Below are 24,360 nucleotides of genomic sequence, written 5' to 3' on the forward strand. Positions count from 1 at the left end.
AAAACATTGTATTTATTGAAGTCTACCAAATCATTTATGAATCAGCTATTGCGAAGAAAGCGAATGAATAGTTTACTCACAAAAGTTGCATAAAACATTACTAATATTTAATTGATCTAGCATTTTATATGTATATGTGTCTAAAGCGAATATTTGTTATTGTTATTATTTATAGTTTTGCACGGCGATTTTTTTTCTCGTTACGCTGTTCTTCTCCCAAAGTGTATATATGTTACAGACGAAATGGCTTTAGTCGGAGCACGTCCGTTATATCAAAATTGGCACTGTATTACAACGTCAAATACCTGTATGTTTTCGATTTCGAAAATTTTAAAAATCATCAAAATCTATTCAAGTCATCAACTTCTAAATTATTAACGTAAACTATAAGCAATAAGCAGCATTTTTATATGAACTAAATGCATTATCTTCGCTACATATATTTAGCGGTAAATATTCCCAAGTGCATCACTGTCATTTGTGCTCTATCCTGGTGTCTTACTCATAGTTGCTGAGCGTCCAAGCCAAAACAAAATCTTCTACCGCGTCTGTCTGTCTGTTCGCGATAAACTCAAAACTACTGCACGGATTTTCATGAGGTTTTCACCAATAGATAGAGTGATCCCCGAGGAAGGTTTAGGAGTACAATTTAATGTTTTACCGACCGAAGCCGGGACGGGCTGATAGTAGAGTATAATTTGAATATCAACGTTATATTATGGATGTTGTAGGAGTCATCTGCTTATCTTAACGGAAACAGACGAGGATCTTTAACGCTATCTATCCTATTAATAATATGTTATAGTTAGTCATAGTTATGCGAAAGTCGAGTTTTTTGTCACATCTTTACGTCTTATCTCCCAAGCGATCTTCGTGAAATTTCACATTAAGGAGTATGGGGAAGGACATAAGATACTTTTCATGCCGGAATAAAGTGCTGTTCACCCAGAGAAGTTGCTTTGCAGAGCTGCGGGATAAATTAATATTACATTTACTTTGCGTATTATCTGTCTTTAACCAAGAAAGCTGCCGAATGTATTACATCCACTTAACGCCTTGTAAACACCAGCAAATTCGCTGCTAGGAGGCTAATGTTGTTTAAAAGTTTGTTAAACAAATTTTTGATTGAAATCCCCCATTAAACCAACACGAGCATAGTTCTCAAAATATGAAGATGTCCTTTAAATAATATGAACGGATTTTGATTATTATTATGAGTTACAATCGCCACTGAAGCAAAGTGGGAAAGTATCGTCGCGCATTTATAATGATCACTTAGTTACTAGAGCTATAAGTGTATATGCCGATAAATTTTCGAAAATTTACTAATATATTGAATCATGAACTTTGATAAACTTGTAAAGCTTGTGTAATAATGAAACGCGAATATTTAAAATTAATTATGGAACATTGGTATTTTTTTGTTTCGGATGCACTGCAAATTTAATAAAATTGTACCAATATGAATGTATGCCATACTGAAAGCTTTGCATTGCGGCTCCTATATTTTGTTGTTTATTAATATAAGCTCATAATAATCCTGTAAAGACGCACTATGAGGAAAGATAGTAACAGATCGCAATGAGAGGTCGAAGGCTGTGAAGACACAAGTAGACATTTTTTGAGTGGTATATTATGCGATATCAGCCTACAACGATAATGATTATGATTGTACAATATGTAAAACGTAATTACTACAACAGCCATAATATATGCATAGTTGCATTATTTATTTAATATATTTGACAAAATAATAAAATTTCAACATGTGTTCCTTGAAAAAAAGATACTCGAAAACATTCACGGAGTGTGCTCTCATTGTTTCATATAACACGACGGAATTATATTTGTGCCTGTTTAAATGACATTTGCATTCAGCGAGGTTCACATATACTTCCACCACATTATGACAATATACCAAGCACTGTAATGCGTTTACATCGCAGTGATTATTTTAAATTACCAATTTTGTCAACAGACGAAACGAGACGCTGTCAGTGATAACTCAAGATTCCATGACGGTAGACGACGTGGAGACTTTACTGAAGGAGACTGAACACAACGGGTACCCGGTTGTCATCTCCAAGGAATCCCAATATTTGGTGGGCTTCGTGCTGCGACGGGACCTCAACCTGGCCATAGGTGAGATTTACTTCTCTTTGTATAAAACGCATTTTCGAATAGCCATACTCCAGTTTATGTAAAAGCCGTCCCTAGGCGCCGACGCTTAATGGCTGAGGAGGAAACCGGGATCGAGTCCAGATGAAAGAGGTACTCCAGTTTATGTAAAAGTCATTATTGAATGACCATATGGATAAGACTTATTCTAATTCGAACAAAGGACATTTAAAATAACAGACTTTTTTTAAACTTTATAATTTTTATTATACTACCAAGCAAGCAAACAGGCATGAAGCCCACCACATGGTAAGTGGTCAACACAGCCTATGAAAGCCACACAAAAACACAAAGAGTATCATTCGCGCGTTGCCTACTTTGTTTTTTACAGAGCCCTGTAATTACATTGCCTCTCTCACCTTTCAAACCGGAACACATGCATGCAGTTTGTTTGGAAGCAGAAATATGTAGATGTGAGTGAGGTATGCATGCACACGACCTTTGTCTATCTTCGCTAGACATTTTATTCCCTGGATGAGGATGCTGGCGCAAGCAGTGGTCGGTCTGCAATCTCGGGACTCCATCCATTACCCAGGAGACATTATTGAATAATTATTTTGATTGCAGCGAACGCCCGCCGCACGATCGAGGGTATCACCGGCCAATCGGTGGTGGTGTTCGCGGGCACGGGCAACCCCCCTCCCGGCCCTCCCCCCTACCTGCCCCTCAACAGGATCCTGGACATGGCACCGATAACAGTCACTGACCAGACGCCTATGGAGACTGTCGTGGATATGTTCCGCAAGCTTGGTCTGAGGCAGACGCTTGTCACGCATAACGGGTGAGTTGATAATTTCAAAGTATATATTCAGATATTTGACCTTCACAGGCATGTAAAGATTTATTATTACAGGCAACATTTCACGTTAAATTTTATGTTTCTCAAATCTAAATTTACTAGCATTTCGGAACGGTTCTGAGAAGTAATGGCAGATGAAACTCGTTTAACCAGTCTTGAGCCTCATAATGCAATGATTGGTGTTTATGTATTTTTTCTAGTAGTATGTTTTAACACTTAAGGTACATGGTCAATAAGTCTTAAAGTATTTTAAAACATGTGTGATTGTCATAGAGTGCTGGTAAAAAAACAAGATTAACTACAAAAAATTAAGAGAACCAAGCTGACCAGTCACCCTCGGTAGCGCCCGTTCACGAGTTTATGCATATTCTTGAAACTATTCTAATATATCTACTATATCTATCTTGAAACTACTTTTATAATTTGATAATTTTGCCTTATCAACATTTTTAACAAGAATTAACAAAAAGGAATATTTTGTTTCCAGAGTTCATGTATGTAACTGTGTATGTCGGTTTCTTTCACCATGATTACTAAATGCCTCGAGTGATATAGACGTATAGTATCCAGAATATTAATGTTATCCCGGGTAACAAATATGGCGCCCAAAATGCAGTCGCGTTTTTTTATGTGTATGATACCATAATTATTTTCTATAGAAACTATCACTGTTTTATTGTATGAATAAAGGCTATTATTATATTACGCTCTCTTGTTTCGCGACTTTTGGCGTAGTTCTGACTAGGCCGTAAGGGATAAAAAGACGTGTGACGTCGTCATCTAAAATTTGTATTAGTATATATTTTTTTATTTGATCAAAACTAACGTGAATAGTATATAGGTATAATTATTATACCGTGTGTTTTATTACAATATTAAAAATATATATTTTTTAATTTTTTATAAATATAATTTGTGTATTATATTTTCAAACTTTTTTTCCAAAGGCGATTGTTGGGCGTGATCACAAAAAAGGATGTATTGCGACACGTGAAGCAAATGGACAACGAAGACCCGAGTTCCGTCCTCTTCAACTGATTCAGGGACGCCGGCACTGTCCCGGATATTTGGAGTTTCGGCTCCTAAAGTTGTTAGTGTTCGGATATTTACGGACATTGTATTAAGCACCGGTAGTCGCTCAATGGCGCCTTGAGGTATTCGATTCGCACCCCACGCTGCACCGCACCACTTTTGGTCATTTTAATAAACCGACATGAAATAGTTTGTTGCGTGATATCAAACAATATATTGGTATGCAGTCGCAAATTTTTTAATAGATTTTTTATTAAAAATGAATTAAATATAAATGAATTAATCCAACCGAAATATTATTATGATTTTATATATTTAATTTTCTATTACCCTTTTTAATCGACTATTTTATTATTTTAGCGCCCTTAGGTGTCGACATTTGAAAATTTTTCCGCAATTCGAAGATATAAATGAAACGATTGTGATGAATTTGTGTGGTGTAGGTAGGATCGTTTGGTAATGAATTTAACTTGGCTGTATTGTAAGCGAGGAGACTATAGTATTTGATGCCTCAGTCGTAGCATAATTTAAATATTTAGATGTTGTATTGAGCCAATTATTTAGGAGCTATTTAAGGAGCAGTCTTTTATTAGTAATATGTGCAGTGGGGGGACCCAAAAAGTGTCCCCGATCATGTCTCGAATGACACTTTGCTAATGGATTTATATAAACCTTTGTACACAAATATACATTGTAGATAGATATCAATTTTCACTCCATTCTCAAGTATTTTATTTACTCTTGCATAATTTGGAGTCTTGCTACATTCATATCTTGTAGACTGAGCTCGCTATTTCGCATCTAAGTACCTTACGAACTTATCCCAGAAAGTTGAACGTTGAGCCGTGTGCGGACTTAAATCAGCCTCGGATGGGGCATGCGTGGCTTGCGCATTTGCCTCGGGTGAGGCACACACACTCACCCGAGGCAAATGGGTGAACATACCTCAGTCCGAGGCTGTCTCGGGTCCATACCCAGCTCAATATCTATAATTTATGAACAAAGATGTAATTAAATTTCAGAATGTATTTACAATATTGTTACATGTGTAGGAGTCGGGAACGTTATTTATAATCGAAATGAGTATTAGAGTATTATATATTAGAGCTAATTGTAATCATAGTGAACGCCATTGACGCGGGAGCCATTACGTGATTGTATATTATAAGATCCTATATGTGCATAATTATTTTATACTTTGATATCTCATTTTACGTAGCTTTTAGGCATGCTGGACTTTCTAATTGTATTTTTATACAAAACATATTAAATCAAAAGATGTCATGATTTTATTTTAGAAATTTTATTTTCATACGGGTTATTTTCTGTGCAGACTTATAAAATCATGATCTTTGTGACATAGTTCACTGTATATATTTGCATGTTGTTATATTCCGGAATGCCGTGTGGTAATTACTATTTTTTTAATTATAATTTTTGTTGTCCTGTATGTGTATAATATTGATTGTTCTATGCATGCGCTCAACACAGTACAGTTCCCATTATTTCATTGTAAAATAAAATTTATGGGCAATTTCAAGAGAAGCAACGAGCCTGAAGCTGAGCCCTTTTTTTCTTTTATTAGTAGCTGTTAAGTGTGGCTTTTTAACGAATATGTATATCAGATTTTAAATGTGACATGTACATATTGTAAATAAGTATCACGTTACAATTATACATTATTTTTAGGTAATTATTTTAAAATCGTGCACACGAACAGTAATTTTACAAGTAGGTAACTGAAATGTTTCTGATTATATTTTTTTAAATGAACTTGAGTTTTTCTCCACTCGTGATCGTCATCTGTGACGGTCACTAAAGGTGAAAATTTGTCGATCCTGGTTAAAGTCGGGTTGAACATTACGTAATAGGGAAGTAATTTATTGTACATTCTAGTTATAAGTGACTAATATCATAATATTTAACCTATTCAATTATGATATTCACACAGTAAATGAGGCTGCTCCCTTGAAGTACTAATTCTACTGCTTAGTGTATATTTGATGGGTTAGCGGAAAATATTTTTAAATATTCTAATAGTTCGCCGCGAGTTCAGACCTGGCGTTTAATTCCGAAACAAATATTCAACACACCGGTTCGTTATGCGGGTGAGAATTCTCCTTTATGTTCGCACAGCACACATGTGTCATAATGTATTATTACAAAGAGGCCTATTTGTGATGTGGAAAAGTAGTCGTTTTAAATAGTTCTTCCGTTCATGAGAAAGCGTCTCAATAAAAAAACAGGTTCGATGGAGATAATTTAGAAATAATATTCAGAAATCTGCACTTAACGATTGAATAATTCTAGTGGGATCTTATTGGAATTTGAATAATGGCAGTTACTACATAATTGCTTCAATTATCCTCTGTTAAATAAGTTCAGCTACATTTTATGACTTTCATCAAAAAGCTTTTGAATGTAGTAATATTCGTCATTTCTGTGCCTGGCGTGTATGACGTTTCACAGCTAAAGTATCAATAATTCTCGTCCAAACTTTTTGGAAATGTCTCACCCACATAGAATATTATTGTCCATTGGTGTTTCACTCTCATTGTGGATAGACGTTATCAATGTATTTAACAATATGGACTGAAAATCGATAATCGTTAATGTAAGAATTGTAAATAGATTTACATGTTGTCTTATATACTGTGAGCCGCGTCCGATCGGGCCACGTTTTATAAAAAGTTTATATGATTGAGGCCGTGACTGCCAGATATTATTGTTATCATTCTGTAAATTTCTTGAATTAAGAACGGTAATATTAATGAAATTTCTTTTCACTTCCAGAAACTACCCGTTTACATAATAATTCGGTCTGGCAATTACAGGTCCTTGGTCCATAATATTCGTCTACATCAAATTCTACTTATCGTGAATGTTTGTATGTCTACATTTTAACAAAATAATTGAATATTGGTCCAGAAATGTCAGTGATGTCTATAACCCGTATAACATGTACAGTTTTTGAAACGAGCTCGTATCCAATATAACTTTATTCCATTATGAATATACAAAATTAGATATTATATAGATGTCTCAACGTGAATTACAGTAAATCATTAGAATTATACATTTCAACAGAAATTTTAAAGAGTATTTAGTATGAGTCTTGAAAGAAAATGTAACAGTTTCATTTTTCAAAATTATTGTTTCTAACTTTTGCATGCCTCGCTATTGAAAACACATCAATAAATAAATATATATATATATATATATATATATATATATATATATATATATATATATATATATATATATATATATATATATATATATATATATATTTACTATTATTATGTCTCTCTGTGTTGCATGTTCTGTGTTTATTTTAATTAAATCGAACTGTGATGTAACAAATACATATGTAATGAATTCTTATATAATTATAACTTCAGTTATTTTATTGTATTACTGTTCTCATTTTTTTCAGTTTAGAATATAATATAGTGAGTGAAAATAAACATACACCAAGAAATCTGCATTTTATTGTGATAAAAATTAAAAATGTAATTTATTGTATTGTGATACTTAGTTCTTGAGCTTTCAAGTTATTTTCCCTTTCACAAAATGTCCTTTCCTCCCGCAAAATATTGGGTATCACATCGAAAATTAAAATCTTTATTCTTAAAACGCTTATACTCTAAGAACCCTTGAAATCACAATATCCCGTCCTTAGTATCGTTGAAATTCAAAACAATAACATTAATTATAATTTTTCGAATGACTATTTCTACTATGTTTAAAAAAACAATAATAATAATGCAATAAATTCATTATTCTGCAATAGTTCACACACCCGCCGAAGCCTGCCCATGGGCATACCATTTCATTGGTATATCCGGGAGTGGGCTTTGGCGGGAGACCTACATAACATTAAAACTCTCCAAACTCTACGTGTTGGATCCATATCCCCACGCAAGCCTCTCAAAGGACCGGTCTTAGTGCCGTGAATCCCAAAAGAGGAGAAACAATAATAATACAATAAAATAATAATGTTTTAAAAATATATATCTATAATAATCATGTAGGTAAGTTCCTCGTCGTCGCGAGCAGGCAGATGTTTCTTTCATCAGAAATTCGTCCAATTGTAAAATTAAATATATATGTATATGTTTCGTAAACTGCATTTCTGCTGCTTGGGAGATCATCGACCCATCCTCGCTCCCATCTCCGCCATCTCCCTTCTCAATGACAGAACATCTAAAGTTGAACCCAAGCCTTTATCCTGCATGTGTGTTTTCTTGGGAGGCTTCCAACAAAAACCGACTTGGTCTAGACAATGATTTTCAGTGATGATAGTATAGTATAGTTTATACACAACATTGTGAGGAAGCGGAGTCCAAAGAAAATTAAAAAATAAAATAAAATTTGATGTTGTATTCCAAGGCTTTTTATATTATCAATACATATACGTTCGTTATGAATATTTTTAATCATTAGGTAATGTGGCTGTTTGTTGTTTTAAACATAGGAGGCTTATATTAGATGTTGCAACATTAAATATTTTGAAGCTGCATAGCAATACTAAATGATCTGATCTGAGCATGCGGGTGTAGTTTTGTTAAACTTAACATATGTTTATACACAACTTAAGAGTTTAGTAAAGGAAAACGTTTGAAATTTCGATATACGTACGTACCTACCCAAAATAACCCTTCATCAAAATGCCCCTTGCCGAAAAAATCCTGAACCTACCTACAATCTGAACGTAACCTAGGGAACAAGTCGGTTAGAGCTTTGGTTTATATTTATGTGTTAAGTATACCAATAAAATGGAAAGTAGAAAATATTGGACCCAACCCAAGTCAGTTCTAGTTATGGTTTATGTTGGCTCGTCACTACGCTCCTCGTAGAGACGAGGTAACATGGTAACTCTCTTTGCCTATTACATTATATCGCCTCTTACGGCTTCTACGATGGGGTGGTCCTATTCGAAGGCATATGGCACGCTACGGCATATCCACCTAATTTATTTAACGGTAAACTAATAATGCCCGCGGCTTCGCCCACGGTTACGTCACTCTCCAACGTAAGGTAAGTTTGTACTACAATTAGTTTGTTACCTATTCACGCATCTGGTCAAACAGTTCTTGAAATTTTTCGTACATGTTGTTTCAAATACGAAAAAGGACAGATGGTACCTTTCGCCCCGGAACAATAAATATATCCGTGAGAAATACACGCGGGCGAAGCCGCAGTACAAGCTGGTAAACATAAGTCATAATTTATCACCCCTTTCGCTTGTAAATTTACAAAATTTCTTTTGTATTCCTTGTGCTAGATTAGGAGACCATAAAGAAATTGATCCGAATTAAAAAATGTGAATATACTGACGAGAGTAACGATGTAAATTTTTTTGCTATTCAAATTCATCAGGCGTTGTCTTATGTTTGGTTATACTGCTTGAACTAAAAATGTGTGCACTTTGTTGTATATTCTTGTTCTATCAGAAGTTGAAAAATAAATCGAGACAAACGTGTTGGACATACTATCTATTAATGGCATAGGTCATGTCGTTCCACTATGCGTACGTTCATAGGGATCGCTTGCGCAAGTCAAGAGGCCTTTGCCGTAGAGATTTATGTAAAGGAAGCGGAGAGAAGGCGAAGACACAATAAGAAGAAACAAAGAGAAAGTCTACCAGAGATCCTCGCCTGTTGGAAGTGTATGGACATCGAGTTATTTTTGCGTACTCATTTATGAAAAAAAATATGTCAACTCTGTTGTCAACAATGTCTAATATTTTTTATATATAAATAGTTTGTTTAAATGCTTTCGCTTTAATTGTAGCATCGCTTCAATTATATTCAGAAAGTTCCAAAATTATACTTTATTACTTAATTTATATAATAAATAAATTATTATACATAATGTCTTAAATTATACCTATTCATGGACAATACATAATTACACTTTAAATATTCGATTTTTTTTTAATTTCGTGGCTCCATCGTTCGCCAAAACGATGATTTTGCCAAATATTTGTATTAGAACTTAAAACTGAAGAAACAAGAACACGAAGGAGATAAAAGATCGGTTGCTGTGACATTGCATTGTCATGTCGCCCATCATTTCGGGTGAACAGGCACAGGCCGTGTTACAACGCATAATTAAATAAAGATATTTTGCTTTATTATGCGTTGTAACACGGCCTTTTTTTAAACATTAGTAGCATTTGACGGCAACAGTGCGATTTTACGTGTGAATGGACATTTGGCGAAGAAATCTGTATTTCATTATCCCAACTAATATTATAAATGCGAAAGTATATTTGTTACCTCTTCACGTATTATCTACTGGACCGATTATGAAAGGTAGAACACGGGTAGAAAATAACCTGGAATAACACATAGATTATTTTTTATACCGAAATTCCCACCCGGGGCGCATCTAGTTATAACTAAAGGAAAAAAAAATGAAACTAAAGTACAAGTTTAATATTCATTTATTGTTAAATACATTGTACAATTGGTTAAGGACAATAATAATTCCCTAAGACTCTGGTCGTGTTAGAATGCTAGTCATGTGTTCAACGAAAATTCGACACCGCCTTTAAATAATATTATTTTATAATTATACTCGTATATTTCAAGCCTCTCTACGGCAAAAGAAGTGAGAGCACTTTAACGCAACCAGATGCGCGTAGCTTATGACGCAACGAATTTGTAATAATACTTAGGGCTATGCGTAGATCTATACAGTATCCAATGAGCGGTATTGTCAAACCGCGCCCTAAATGTACAAGAACATTTCATGTATAGTCAACAGTATATCAAGTTACACACTGCACCTATGTCTCGTATGTGTGTGATGTGCTGTCGACTGTACATGCGATAAAGATGATATTTCCCTCAAAAGAATGACAAATGTCCGTTACTGCACATACCACTCCTATGAACCTACATTGATCATAATACACTGGCTTGGTAATAACAAAATTATTAAATACAAATAATAAATATTGTCATAATTACTACAAAAAAGGACAATATCACAAACGATAGCAGACAAGAGAAAACCTATAATAAGTGGTTTGTTCAGTAGCAAATCGATATTCAATGGTGATTGATTTATGTCAAAAGTACCAACGTGCACTATTGGGGATAAAACAGTTGAGTCGCCATGACATTTTCAGTTGTTTAATACTTTTACAATTCCAATGTCCAGGCAATCATTCAGCTCATTATGTTTTTATTATAATTTAGGGCCAATATTTCAGTTTCCTAGTTTTTTTTTTCATATTTCCAATATTTATTACCAGCAATGTTGCGTTATTTTTATCAAATACAATAATAATGTGTAACGGAGCGTCGACGCAAAGCTGGTGCCATCTACCGGACGCCTAGAGAAGCGTAAATACACTATCTGAGATCAGTTAACGGAAAACTAAAGTCAGTACGTTTAGTACATTGGTTTTAAAACTAAATCAACTTATTAGTTACAAATTCTTACTAACAACTCCTGCCCGATTAGTACTATGTTAGATATTGATCTAATATTATGTCTGGAAATTAGTATAAGGTTTACTTACCAATGATTATTTCCTCATATCATATTTGATAATATTTTCTTATCGAGTGTGTTGTCGCTAACACTGGTGTCCGTTTTCATTTAAGTCGCCTACACAGCATGACTTTTACGAATATACTTCTAGTGGTGATGTACGCATACACACTAGTAAACTTGAGTCTACCATTGTGCAGTTTTCTTTACGATGTATTTGGTAGTGTGCTAACAAAAAGGTGTAAATTATTGACGTCAACAGAATATTATAAAAATGACAATCGACTTTATATTTCTGATATGTATATTAAATGATCGCGTGCTCTAAATCCCGTACTCATTATTATAATGTGGTAAAGTTTCCCAACCTTAAGACGTAAATCATATGATAGTGCTTTTTTTAAATAATTTATGTATGCAGAATTGTATTCGTATGTTTTAGTAAACGAGAATTTAGTAATAAAAATAAATCACAATCAGGTGACCTGCATGCACTTTTGCCCACAATAAAAAATTTTTTTTGCAATATTGAAGACCATACAAGCATATTAAAATAAATAAATATTGGGAGGCAGTCTTTTAAAACGAAAGGTTTTTAAAATGTTTTGTTCAGAAATTGATTGTGTTGCTATTGAAACATTACACGATCTATGATTAACACCAATTTTATTATACGTTGATTTAACATTGAGGATGACAGTATTATTATTATGAGATATATTTGTTAACATCAACAACTAACATTCAGAAGTATTGAGACGAAAAGTGGTCTTTATATTATTATGTTAACACACATATGAGTGTGTTTATAATTAGTTCTGTTATAGGTAATGACATAACTAATTATAAACATATTAACTAGTAACACCGAAGTTGTTTCTATATCTATCTATATGCATAGTGCGAGTTTTCTATTAGAACTCTAGTACATTTTTCGCAGCCGGACGTTGATAATCGATCTAATTGCAGATCATGTACTGGTACACTATTGGTTAGTTGTGCGTGTGTTTTTTTCAAAATGTTAAGTTTTATTTTTCATTATCACGGTGTCAGAGCCAAGAATTAAATTAATGAGAGAGAAACTTAAACGCAATCGCTTTTATCAAACTCGCACTAAACAATATGTAAACATTGATGTACTTATTATTTCTATTACAGTTATGTTAAACACTTTTGTATTGAATCAACGAACTCGTCGAGAACAAATATCATAGTTTCCACTATTTCTATTAAATAAATATAGACAAAGCTTGCAGAGATGCGCGAACCGTAAGCAATATAGAATATTTTCGCTAATACATTTAAATAGTGACTATTTGTGAAACAACAAACTGAGAAAATAGGCCGAGCGATAAAGCATCTATTGATAGGAAGTCGACGGGTATGAAGCTCGATCGAATACTGGTCGGTTAGCCGGTCGACTAGTAGTAGGGATTTGCGGGAGCAATCTTCTGCGACGTCGGACCGGTGGGTTTCTGGGCATGGGTCTGTTCCGGTCGAAGAAAGGGGTGGGGGGGCGGAAAGGGGTGGGAGGGCGGAAAGGGGTGGGAGGGCGGAAAGGGGTGGGGGGGCGGAATGGGGTGGGGGGGCGGTGCGGGCGCGGCTGGTAATAGGCCGCGGGGCCTAAGCATCAGACGTACTCCTGTCGCTGGAGCACCATGCTGACCTTGTACAAACTCTCCATCATGAACGACAGGTTCTGAGACAGCTCGTTCACAGGTCGCGTGATCGCCACCATATCTGAAAAGAATTGTAGAATCAAATGTGTTTTTCATTCGACTGTATACTTTTTGGTTTGAAATGTTCCTCGGGTAAAGGATATGGATCTTTTTGTAGGTATAAGTTTTTGTGTAGCAGTTTACAGTGCGCAGCTAAAAATCATATGCTGAGGCCTTTACCCTTGGAACGTTACAAATGTTTTGACGTGTATCAAAATATTTTTAAGTAATAAAATTTGTTTTTTTTTTTTCAAATTATACCAATTCTATTCCAGTTTCATGAAAAGTAAGAAGACAGGAAAAGAACACTTTGCTTACTGAGTATGTTCATTATCTTCGGCAGCAGAGTCCATAACACACTGTGCCTTTGATAATGAGCATCCTAAGTGCGCACACGCACACTGTTTCGTCAGGTTCCTACGCAGCGGACGTGCAGCGTTATTTTCCAGATATGTTGCTTACAGATTCATTACTTGTTTGACAATATCGACTCGGATAATTGAAGAACAAATATTTGTATACTTGTTTGAAGCAAAATACATGTGTGTACTGTTATAAACATATATTTTCATTCCAAGAAGAGAATATACCAAAAGAAGAACCTGCTGTATTGAGTGTGCTAATTATCTTTGGCAATAGATATTCGTATAATATGCCCCTGATAATTAACGCGCTCAGCGCATGCGCACATTGCTGACCGCCAAATTCTTGCCAGTAGAGTAAAATTTATGTAATATTTCGATAATAATTACAATTCAATTCTAGTTTGAAGAAGAGAGAAGAGGTTAATAGAAGACTTGCCGTATTGGGTACGCTCACTATCCTTGGCAGTTGGTATATATCACATCCGGTGCCTTAGATAATGAGCATGCGCAGTGCGGACATTACTACAATACACACTAGCGTCTCCTATCGAAGAACATTCGAGAGATTCTATTTCAGTGCCAAGAATAAAGAAGACTACAACAACACCGCACGAAGTATACTTATTACTTCCGGCAGTAGAGAGTAGTAACGTACTATGTCCCTGGCAATGAGTTTACTTAGTGTGCGCATGGCTTTTCATAGCTGTGTAAACTGAATGTAATTATGGACCTTATTTCACTTAAGAGGTTGGTTCAGTACGTTGTTCTTTCTGATAGTTTTCCCTGTTTCTACCTCAGCCCTTCGGCGTCGGAGTCCAGTGATCGTTTTCTGACTTTTCGTCACCACTTCGCACGGTCCAAAAGTAAATATTTAACATCTTTCCCTTTCTCCCTTTAACCCTTTCTCTTCTGTCTTTCCTCATAGGAGAGGCTACAACGGAGGGCATAACAACGAATTGTTATTTGGCGGTGGAAATAATAGGTCGATCGGTCTATGTCTAGTGCACTCACCCGGGTTCGCCTGGGCCAGGCCCTTGCAGTAGATGTGCAGCAGGCTGGTGATGTCATCTTCAGGCAGCTCCCCGCGCTCCAGAATGCGCTCAGCGTTGCGTTCGCGCGCCAACGCCAGCGCCGCGCCCCATCTGTCACATCATTACCTCGTGACACGACAAAAAGCACTATTTCTCTCTCATATATTTTCGCGTTCCCAGTTGTATTCCAAGTTATGACGCTACTACTATAGAAATATTCATAAATTCGGCTGTGATAGTACACGACAAAATATACAATTACAAACTTATGTTTCACATATATTTTGTCGTTTTACATTGACATATATACATGTAGTCCCTCTCCAAAAGAATAAAAAACGATATAATAAAGAATTTCATTTTTACACATCATTGTACACAGCGCCTTCATTTATATTCTACTCCTTATAGACAGACAGTATTGTCTATATATTTCGCTTTAAGAAAGCCGAAAATAAACAGTATTTTACTACGACGTTGAATGTTTACCTTTGTCGTTGCATGAGCTGCAGAATGCGCGCGTCGTCGCACATCATCGGCGATCCCTCCAATGGTTCGTACGTGCTCATGGCCAGAGCGTTCCGCACACTGCACACTGTGGTGCTCATCTCCTTGCCCTGAATTACACATTATTATACTACATGCTATCTCTCATTTGAGCGTTTTATCGGTTGCTTAATTGCCCGTCGGAGCCCAGGGTCCATTATTTTCCAACTAAATAAATAACTCTTACTAATGTCAAAAATAAAATGTTGTACGGAACTCGTGCGACAACGATTGTCTTTAACGATAATGATTTGTTTTATGATTTAAAATTTGTAACATAATTTAATGAGTTCAAATATTAAACTTTTAAGTGGTCGCGTTTGGTTTAAATACCTTCATGCATTGAATGTCTTACCCAGTCTAATAGCCAAAATTACACAACAAAGAATATATGAAAATGTACAGTTCTACATATTATTTTGTGTAAGTTTTATTTCATTTGCGTTCAGTAGCCATCTTTCGTGGGAATTTCAGAATAAAATAAGCCCGGTTCGATTTATTTCCACCCGCGTAGATTTATTTCCAAAAGAACCCATGGAAAACATTATCAACACGCTGAAAATTACCTTCGTAAAGTATATTATGCTTCATATTCATAAGTGGCCATCCAAATCAAAAGGGAAGGTCCCTTTTAGCGCCCGGCACTTACTCTATTATGGCCGTTGTTTTGTATTCGAACAACGGCAATAAAGACCTAAGTTCCAGCCGCCATAAGGTCCCTTTTGATTTGGACGACCACATATATTTTCTTGAGTGTTTCTTTTCACTCTTAATATAATAATATAAATCTTGACACCAGTGTTAGTAGTTAATAACACGCCAATTAGAATCTCAGCTTTTTGTATAAATAAAGTTACCCTGTTATCGAGGGCAGCGTGGTACACAGCGACCACCATCTTGTTGTTGGTCTCCAACAGCAGCAGCAGTTGGAATATCAGCTTGTAGAGGCAGCGAGCGGTATCATCCCCCCGCGCCTCCGCACTGGCGCGCCACTCCATGGTCTGTCAGGCCAGTGCAACGTTCATTTATAATTAAAATTATATTTTTATTTTGTTTTGGTGAAAAAGAAATTACAAAGTTTCGTCGTTTTTATTATATATGATATTATTATTTCCAAATCAGTATATATGTTTTGCATAAAACCAGCAGACCGACCTCCAAAGCGTGTTCCCTCCTATCGAAATATGTCTCCAAATGCTCGTTGATCTCAAGAGCGGCGTATCTAACAGCGTCGCGCACGCGGACGCAATCAGCCACGGACGCCCCCACCCACAACAGCGGCGGCTCATCGCTGCTCAGACGGTCGAGAACTGCGGCCAGTTCCAACGCCCCTCCCACCGCTGAGTTCGCCCCTTCGGCGCAAAGAGCGACGGTTTTGGATGTCACTTCCTATGGAAAAAAAAAATGTATATATATTAAGTGCTAAACCTCCTCTTAGGTTCTGTATCATTAAAGGCCCATAAATTAAAAAACTCCGAGCGTACCTGAAAAAAAATTACTTAAAATTACACTTGAAGTGATAATTTTCTTTCTCTGTAGACCAGAAAAATGTTGGTGTTACATAATATTTTAGCAGTATGTATATTGTTTTTCATAAATGTCAAAACAAAAGAAAAAGTACAACGTACATTGCTGACGTCATTGAATCAAATTTTACAATATTTACATAAAATTTGTTCAGCATTCTGGTGTAATTATCTCTATGTAATCTGATGTACAAGACATTTTATCTTATAACAACAAAAAATATTTGTGACGTTCCATGGGTATATATAATATATACCCATGTAACATGGTTCTGTAAATAATATACTTTACGCCATTTTTTAATGTTTTATTTTCGATCTGAATAGTTTTCGAGTAACAGCATTACAACAAAATGTACATCAGGTATATAAAAAAAATTGTTCACATATGGATGAATGTCGGGTTTATTGGCAAGAAAAGAATTCCTACCTTGAGCACAGTGTGCATACGATGTACGAGGATGATGGGCGGCGTGGCGGCGCCGTAACGCAACAACCCGGCCACGGACGCGCGCCACGCGTCGCGCAGCGGTGGGGCAGCGCCCGGCACGGGCGTCACGTCGCCGCGGTCGCCTGCCACGCACCGCACGTTATTCCGGCTCCACACTATCGTCGAACGCCGTCGTGAATGCATGAACATTGCATATTTTGAATGAGTGCTTATATACCGCAAAGAAAAACCAGCAAAGTACATATGCCGAATCCGTCAAAGTTCGGCGAAATTTTTCGCGATAATGTGGAGCCAGCATTAACCAATTTAGAGTGTTAGAACGTGGTTGTGAGAAATTTGTTTGATAAATTATACCATAGATTTATATATGACTGATACTCGGTTTCTAAGATTTTAACGGCACTGTGTGATTTGTCCTAATATATATATATATATTTATATTTTATTTATAGATAAACTGCCGCAAAAATCTCAGAACATGGGCATGAGTCATATAACTTACGTCATACATACTGATGTTATTACTTTTTATGAAAGTTAAGTTTAACGGATTATCAGAACTCGTAGAACAAACGAATGTAGTTATTGAGATATTTGATGTTTAAAAAGAAATTGGATTGCATAAATACCATCTGGTTCTCCACTAGAAGCACTAGAGAAGGAGTGCGTGCGTGGGCGCAGCACCAGCTCATTGGTCATCATGGCGTCTCCCTCCCCGCGCCCGCTGCTCGTTCCCTCGTCCCATCCGGCCTCGTCGTCAGATGAGTCGTCGTGCGTCTGCCATGAAACGCGGTACTGAAACGAAACGTGTAATGTAATTTTTTTTAACGAACCTAAGTTGAAATAATTTGAAAAAATCCCACATTCAATGTATGTTTTAATTACTTTATTTCAGTTTATTATGATAGCAGTAAGTTTTCTACAGAGACAAAACAAATAATTACTACATTTTGTCACATGTCAAAATGTATGTATTTGTTTTTTATATTTACCATCTTGAGCGGATGCGGTGTGTCCGGGGCCCGGGGCACTTGCGGCGGGGGGCTGCGCTCGGGCGGCCCAATGTCGTCGCGCTCTTCGCTCAGGGGGCGTCGGCGCACGCCCCAGTTGAAGTTGTCGGAGCTCTCTCCCTAGATAGATACATTTATTCATACTATAAAAATATATCTAAACTATTAATTTAAAAAAGTAAGCGTTTGTGAATTTGTTTGAGGCGGGTAATCTCCGAAACTATCGAACCAATTTTAATAATTTTTTTCACCATTTGAAAGGTACATCTAAGATTGCTAAAGGCTATATTTTACCTCAAAATTCCCATGGGAGCGAAGCCCGGGCAACATCTAGTAAATTATAAAGTCACATCCAGCATTTGGGATATGTCAAATGAAACGTTCAGTTGACTAGAAGGACAGCTATTAGAAAAGGAAGTAAGTACGGAAGTCCTTCATACTTTTTAAATATCTGCATCCTTTTCTAGTTATGCGCCGAATGGCATTTTGAGTATATGCAATCAGAAACTTGAAGAGATCGATTGAAATGTCAACCCAAGAAAATTGATGATATATATAAATTGATGTTGTCGGAACTCCCTGTTTACGTATCAAATATCAAATCAAGGCTGTCAGGTTTAAAACTGGTGCCGGGATGTTGAGGTCGATTGACTTCACAACCAAGACGCCGATTGCGCTTAAAGAGGCAATTTATAGATTAAATTATCAACATTTCTTTTTCCATCCTGAAAAACAGCTTTTGCATAACATAAACGATTTTATTTATTAAGAAAGCGTCATCTGTTTGTTGCATCGGACAACAAACAGTGCACTCGTGAACTGCACTTACACAACTACATGTTTCTGGCAGATGCAAACAGATGTCACCAATCACTTTAATTTGATCAGATCAATAACATGGACATCGCCCAGATTTAATGGTAAGTGCAATGTTATATAAACCTTGATTAAAATACTACATTGAATTGAGATAAATTAATTAGAATAAATTATTTATCAATGAGACAATTAGATGAGATGTTGCATATTATCAGTCGCGCCTTGACTACTCGTAATTCCGTCGTTAATATTATCTAATTATTTTTAAAATTTTATATATTTATATTATTGTGGTAACACACTGACAAATCAATTTCTATCAAATTATAGATTGATTATTTATCAAAATTATTATTAGTTACAAATCCCGTTGTTTTACTATTATTGTCAACAATAATTTAATGAAAGTATTTTTAATTATTTTAAGACAAGGTCTAATTTTTTATTAGAATACAGTAAATATTAAAAATAATAATGATAAAAAAATGTTCATTACAGAAAAGAAAAGTAAGAAAAAGTATTTTAAAGTTAGGATACATATCAGTTTTCCGATGTAAGATAAATGTTTGTGATAGCATTGTATATAACAAATATTTTAATATTATTTGTATTATTGTAGAAAAAAAAAATAGTCCGTAAAACAAGAGCAGATATAAGTCTTATCAATACAAACCTCGATGCTCTCGCTCTCGTACTCAAGAAAGTCGAAGTCTTTGAAGACTCCGAAGTGGTCGGTGGGAGGCGCTCCGCCTGAAGGTTCGTTGCCTGGAGTCCCTGAGACTTCTTCCAGGGATGAGGCCATCGATGACTCACGCTCCAGTAACTCTGACGACTGGCTAAAGATCACCTGGAACCCGCAACCATTGCTCATATTCCCATACTTCATTTTGTATGTACAGCCAATCGCATGCTACCCTGCATGCATCTTTACGACGCTATTATTAAGGGCGAGTTTGCAATGTATCTGGGTAATTCTGATGTTCTCTAGACTGTACATATATATTGTCACATATTCTGCATGTCTGTGTAAACATGTATTTTATATGATAAAACATTGTGACATGTAAATGATAAGCATAAATAATTCAAGCCAATAAATGACTATCAGTAGTGAGACTTTTTAATTTGTATAATTTCTAAAATGTGTAAATGTTATTTGTAAGCAAGCATATAACTATTTGTATCATATTTTTTCTCGAACTAATAATAGATTTCACTTTAATATAGGTATCTTTAAAGCGCTAATATGACTGTAATGCAATGTCTCTTCTCTTGTGAAATTCTATGTTTTCTCCTTATTTAGTTCAATCCTGTAATGTGATATTTTTAAATAGAACAGTGTATTGTATATTAATGCGTGAAAGAACACATAAATTAGCTAATGAACAAATCACGCAACTCCGAACACTCAATATGTTTCATTAGCTAATTCAAGAAATGCATGATAAAGCCTATTTGGTCTGTGGCATGTTAAGCGTTGCAGAGTAAACAGAAATAGCATAGGTATGTGAAGATGATTGCAGTTTCCACACCGCCGCTGTTTTAGAATGCGTCTTGAGCTTGTGGGCTTTTTATGTTCCATCGATATTGACCAATAGGCATAGAGGACCACGGAACTAAAACAGGTTCCTTATTATATTAATTTAAATAAAAGAAACTCAACTGTGTCCTACTGTGCACTCAGACTTCACAAAATCGCATTTTCATTTCAGAACAAAATTACAAAAGTAAATTTCAATATTTAGTATATTGAAATTTAATTATTACTTTATAAATATTTTTTCATAATCGAAATTTACACAAAGCGCATAAAATACATTTGATTTAAAAATGCGGTTTTGAAGATTGGTCATCCGTCGTGGATCATAAAATATAGCATTGTGAAAGTATACATGTAATTAATGTATGTTTAAATTAAATTACCTTCGAACACAAAGTAGTAATTAAATCATCCTAAACGCAGCGAAGAAATAATAAAAATTATTTTGACAGTAATGAATTTGACCCAATTTGAATATGATAACCAAATGGTAGAAACACGACGCAGTATAATCTTATACAGCCAAAATCAATATCTGTTGTCAACTTATTGTAACTACCTCTAATATGTTTGTTTAGATCATGTCTGTGTTTAGATCATTCGGCTAGGGTTTGACGCATATATATATTATTTGAAAAAATATATAAAATAATGAGTAGGTACATGTAGTTTACTTACACTTGGGCTCTTGGGAAGTCCTACTCGCTGTCCGCAAGTAGTCAATAGATTAACTAAGCATTCCCTGACACGACTCTGACAAACAAAGAAAATAATATGTACAGATCGCAGTAATTATTGTATTGAACTAATATTTTAAGTTACAGTTAAAAATATGCACGAATACCTCGGATAATTTTGGATTCTAAAATGAAAACCTGAACTCCAACACTATTCAGCGATAATAGCGGCGAGTAGCGAATATTACTGCGATGTTATCACGACAGATAGCAGTACTTTCATTGCATGTACCAAAGAAAAGCCTTTTGACATTAACATATCTTTCAAGCCTGACAGATGATGTTGACTAGTACACCATGATAATATGAGGATTTTTATTGAAGGTGCTAGTGACGCCATCTGCCATTTTCTTCTAGCATTTGCCTTGCTCGTGTAATCCCATAAATATAATTCCTGACAACCTGGTGTTGGCGGTCACAGAAGAATCTTCAAAATTAAAAGTAAAATTTACGCGAACCTTGCACTACGGTGTCATAGGTGACGTCTAAAACACCGTTGAACACACACGCGAGGATGAGAGATGAGAGGAGTCTATTAGCACGGTTTGATGAGGTACATACAATTTTTCGCCAGCCTTCGCCAATAAGGCGAAGCAGCCGCCAGCGTTGACAATGCGGTCAGGGTTGTCAAAAAAATATGAAAGAATCGTATGAAGTCATATTGTATATGTATCAATTAATTTTATTTTCTAAGTATTACAGCCCTTGATATACAGCCCTCAACGCGTAATGGAGCATCGCCGCACCACTCATCACCCATCTCTCAGCTCCCACGGTCCTTCCTGGGTGGAAGAGTTTGAAACTCGACTGTAGGAACCAAGGAAATAGGTCGGTCGGCTGTGCTAATAAATTAGGCTGCGATCCATTTGCTACGTCATTTTCCGTTGCCGCTCAGTTGTTTTACACAGGTTTTGACATTGATTTGTGTCAACATACTTCGAAACTTCATAATTGCTTTGTTTCATCGGCATCAATACAACGCCGGTATACAATGTGGTTAGATCCTAGGGTTACCTGTGACATCCAAGGCCGCTTCCAGCCGGCGGCTAGCGCGTCAGCGGGCGACAGCGACAGCGAGCGACGCGGTGACGCCGCGCTCTGCGGTTGGCTGGCGATGACGCCGCCCTCCGGGCACACCACTGTCGACACCGAGCCCGACTGCGAGGTCGATGAGCCGGACCCTAACGCGGATATTCGTGTATTTATTTCTAATTTCAATTATTTTAATTACCTTTAAATTATTATATAATACTTATTTAAGTATTGTAAATTGATTTAATTTCATTTGCTGCATTAATTCCGTGCGCGTTTCGAAAACCGTCATTACCACACTTAAATTTTTTTACAGAGGCAATAATCAGGTTTATTGCCAGATTTCATAAAAAAGCAATATATTGTGCTGTGGCAATATTAATTTCATTTATACTTGGTTATAAGAAACAATTTCTTCTTCACAAAATTAGGCGAATGGTAATGATGGAGGTGGAAACGCTTGTTAGAATCATACGGCGGACAGATTGAAAAAGTTTCATCTGTTCTCTCTCGATCCTTTGTTAGCAGTTAGAACAATGCAATAATTTTCATGATTTGATTTAGAAAATAAACAGCACTATTTTAAAATTATTATAAAAATTGGTTTATCGCGAATTGATGTAAATATATGTTTTTGTAATGTAACTTTTCGCTATTATATTTAATAAAAAAAAATCTTAGAAATTAATTAAATTTTAAACTCTACACGTTTTTAGAACAAATTTTTAGTATATATAATTTTATCAATATTTTAAGTCACCAACGAACCTATACGAAACACTATGCACAACAAAGCAAATTGAACAAACTTTTAATGAACACGACACTGTTCATATCGGTTCAGAGACGTGCTGACAGCGTCACTCCCCGACACGGAATGGAGCACCCTTGGGTCTTCGCATCTAGGGCCTGACACGATTCTACCACCAGAATATCATGCACCCTAACGCAATCAGATTGCGGGGTTCTGGGAGTCCATTTGTATCTAGCTGCTATAAAAGGGCCTTCGACCTACAGTAACCTGGGATTCTGGGAATAGCTGGAACATGGAGGGCTTTGCAATGTGTGAGTGGATGTATTTTTTGATGTGTGTGCGTGACCTAGTTTAAGGGGGAGGTCGGATCGTTGCTATGTTACGCTGCTCACAGGATCTCAATCCTAGATATACTTTATATAAGCTGATTGAACTTATATCACTATTTTATATTTAAAGAAAAATTTGGTAGCTTAATAAGATGTGCAAACATTTTTTACGACAATGACATCAATAACAATAACTGAATTCGTTAAATAGCTTATCAAGTTGGACTTGTGTTTCTATACACGAGTATATATTACGAAGGACTAGAGAAATATGTAAACGACGACAAGTTGACGTCAAGTTCGAGCGTACGTTATTAGTTTAAGATAACCTGAGTTGTTCAGTGCAAGTATTCAGACAGTAGAAACTTCGAAGCGAATTCGCAGCCATACTTACTTCCTAACTTGTTCATTATCGTCGCGTCAAAATGCCACACTGCTAGCGGTGGGTTGCGTCTCACTTAGAGAATTTTTATGATCGAGTTCGTAATGATAACACTTAATTAAGCACACTAAATATATAACTATATTTACTGTACTATTACTACTACTAAATACTATACTATACTATACTATTTTCTGTAGAAGAAATAGCGGCAATACCTTTATCTGGAGTGGTAGAAGAAGCATTTGATAAAGAACTTGGACCAGTGGCTGGTTGGCTGCCAGCTTTAGGCAAGTATTTTCGTCCAATCACTGGCGTCTGCGACAGGTCGAACGTGAAATCCATAGTGCGGCCCGGCAGCTCCTGTGCATTGGGTTATGTTCAAATTAGCCAAATAATTACGAAAAACGTTTGGCGACACACATTGCAGTGTAAATTAAGTAAGTAGACAGAGTGCGAGGTTTAAATGATAAGTTAATTAAGATGATATATATCTTCTACCCGGAAACAAGAAAGCATCAAGATTCATTGGCTCGAGAAAAGAGAGATTAAAATTCAATATATGCTGCAAGCCTTTTGCGTCATACCATAGTAAATATATT

At 35.9% G+C, this 24,360-nt stretch overlaps 2 protein-coding genes across 11 annotated transcripts in view; one reads left to right on the plus strand and one right to left on the minus strand.

Annotated features, from left to right (window-relative positions):
- Positions 1 to 6,691, plus strand: part of ClC-c (Chloride channel-c) — a 28,820-nt gene extending 22,129 nt beyond the window's left edge. For all 4 annotated transcript variants that reach the window (XM_053767870.2, XM_053767871.2, XM_053767873.1 and 1 more), the window contains 3 exons: positions 1,979 to 2,142; positions 2,746 to 2,959; positions 3,925 to 6,691. In XM_053767870.2, the coding sequence (XP_053623845.1) occupies positions 1,979 to 2,142; positions 2,746 to 2,959; positions 3,925 to 4,015 (469 nt within the window). In that variant the 3' untranslated portion in view covers positions 4,016 to 6,691. The remainder of the gene's footprint in view (positions 1 to 1,978; positions 2,143 to 2,745; positions 2,960 to 3,924) is intronic.
- A 3,753-nt stretch (positions 6,692 to 10,444) lies between these two features.
- Positions 10,445 to 24,360, minus strand: part of fry (furry) — a 152,900-nt gene continuing 138,984 nt past the window's right edge. For 4 of the 7 annotated variants that reach the window (XM_053768631.2, XM_053768628.2, XM_053768629.2 and 1 more), the window contains 12 exons: positions 23,977 to 24,121; positions 22,276 to 22,442; positions 21,203 to 21,277; positions 19,658 to 19,831; positions 18,148 to 18,285; positions 17,785 to 17,950; positions 17,135 to 17,310; positions 16,334 to 16,567; positions 16,036 to 16,179; positions 15,122 to 15,249; positions 14,613 to 14,743; positions 10,445 to 13,258 (listed from right to left, as the gene is read on the minus strand). In XM_053768631.2, the coding sequence (XP_053624606.1) occupies positions 13,149 to 13,258; positions 14,613 to 14,743; positions 15,122 to 15,249; positions 16,036 to 16,179; positions 16,334 to 16,567; positions 17,135 to 17,310; positions 17,785 to 17,950; positions 18,148 to 18,285; positions 19,658 to 19,831; positions 21,203 to 21,277; positions 22,276 to 22,442; positions 23,977 to 24,121 (1,788 nt within the window). In that variant the 3' untranslated portion in view covers positions 10,445 to 13,148. Of the gene's footprint in view, positions 13,259 to 14,612; positions 14,744 to 15,121; positions 15,250 to 16,035; positions 16,180 to 16,333; positions 16,568 to 17,134; positions 17,311 to 17,784; positions 17,951 to 18,147; positions 18,286 to 19,657; positions 19,832 to 20,883; positions 20,938 to 21,202; positions 21,278 to 22,275; positions 22,443 to 23,976; positions 24,122 to 24,360 lie in introns of those variants that run through there. The other 3 variants (XM_053768635.2, XM_053768634.2, XM_053768632.1) reach the window with 2 other exon arrangements.

Source organism: Plodia interpunctella, chromosome Z, assembly GCF_027563975.2.
Source record: "Plodia interpunctella isolate USDA-ARS_2022_Savannah chromosome Z, ilPloInte3.2, whole genome shotgun sequence".
Taxonomy (NCBI): Eukaryota; Metazoa; Arthropoda; class Insecta; order Lepidoptera; family Pyralidae; genus Plodia; species Plodia interpunctella.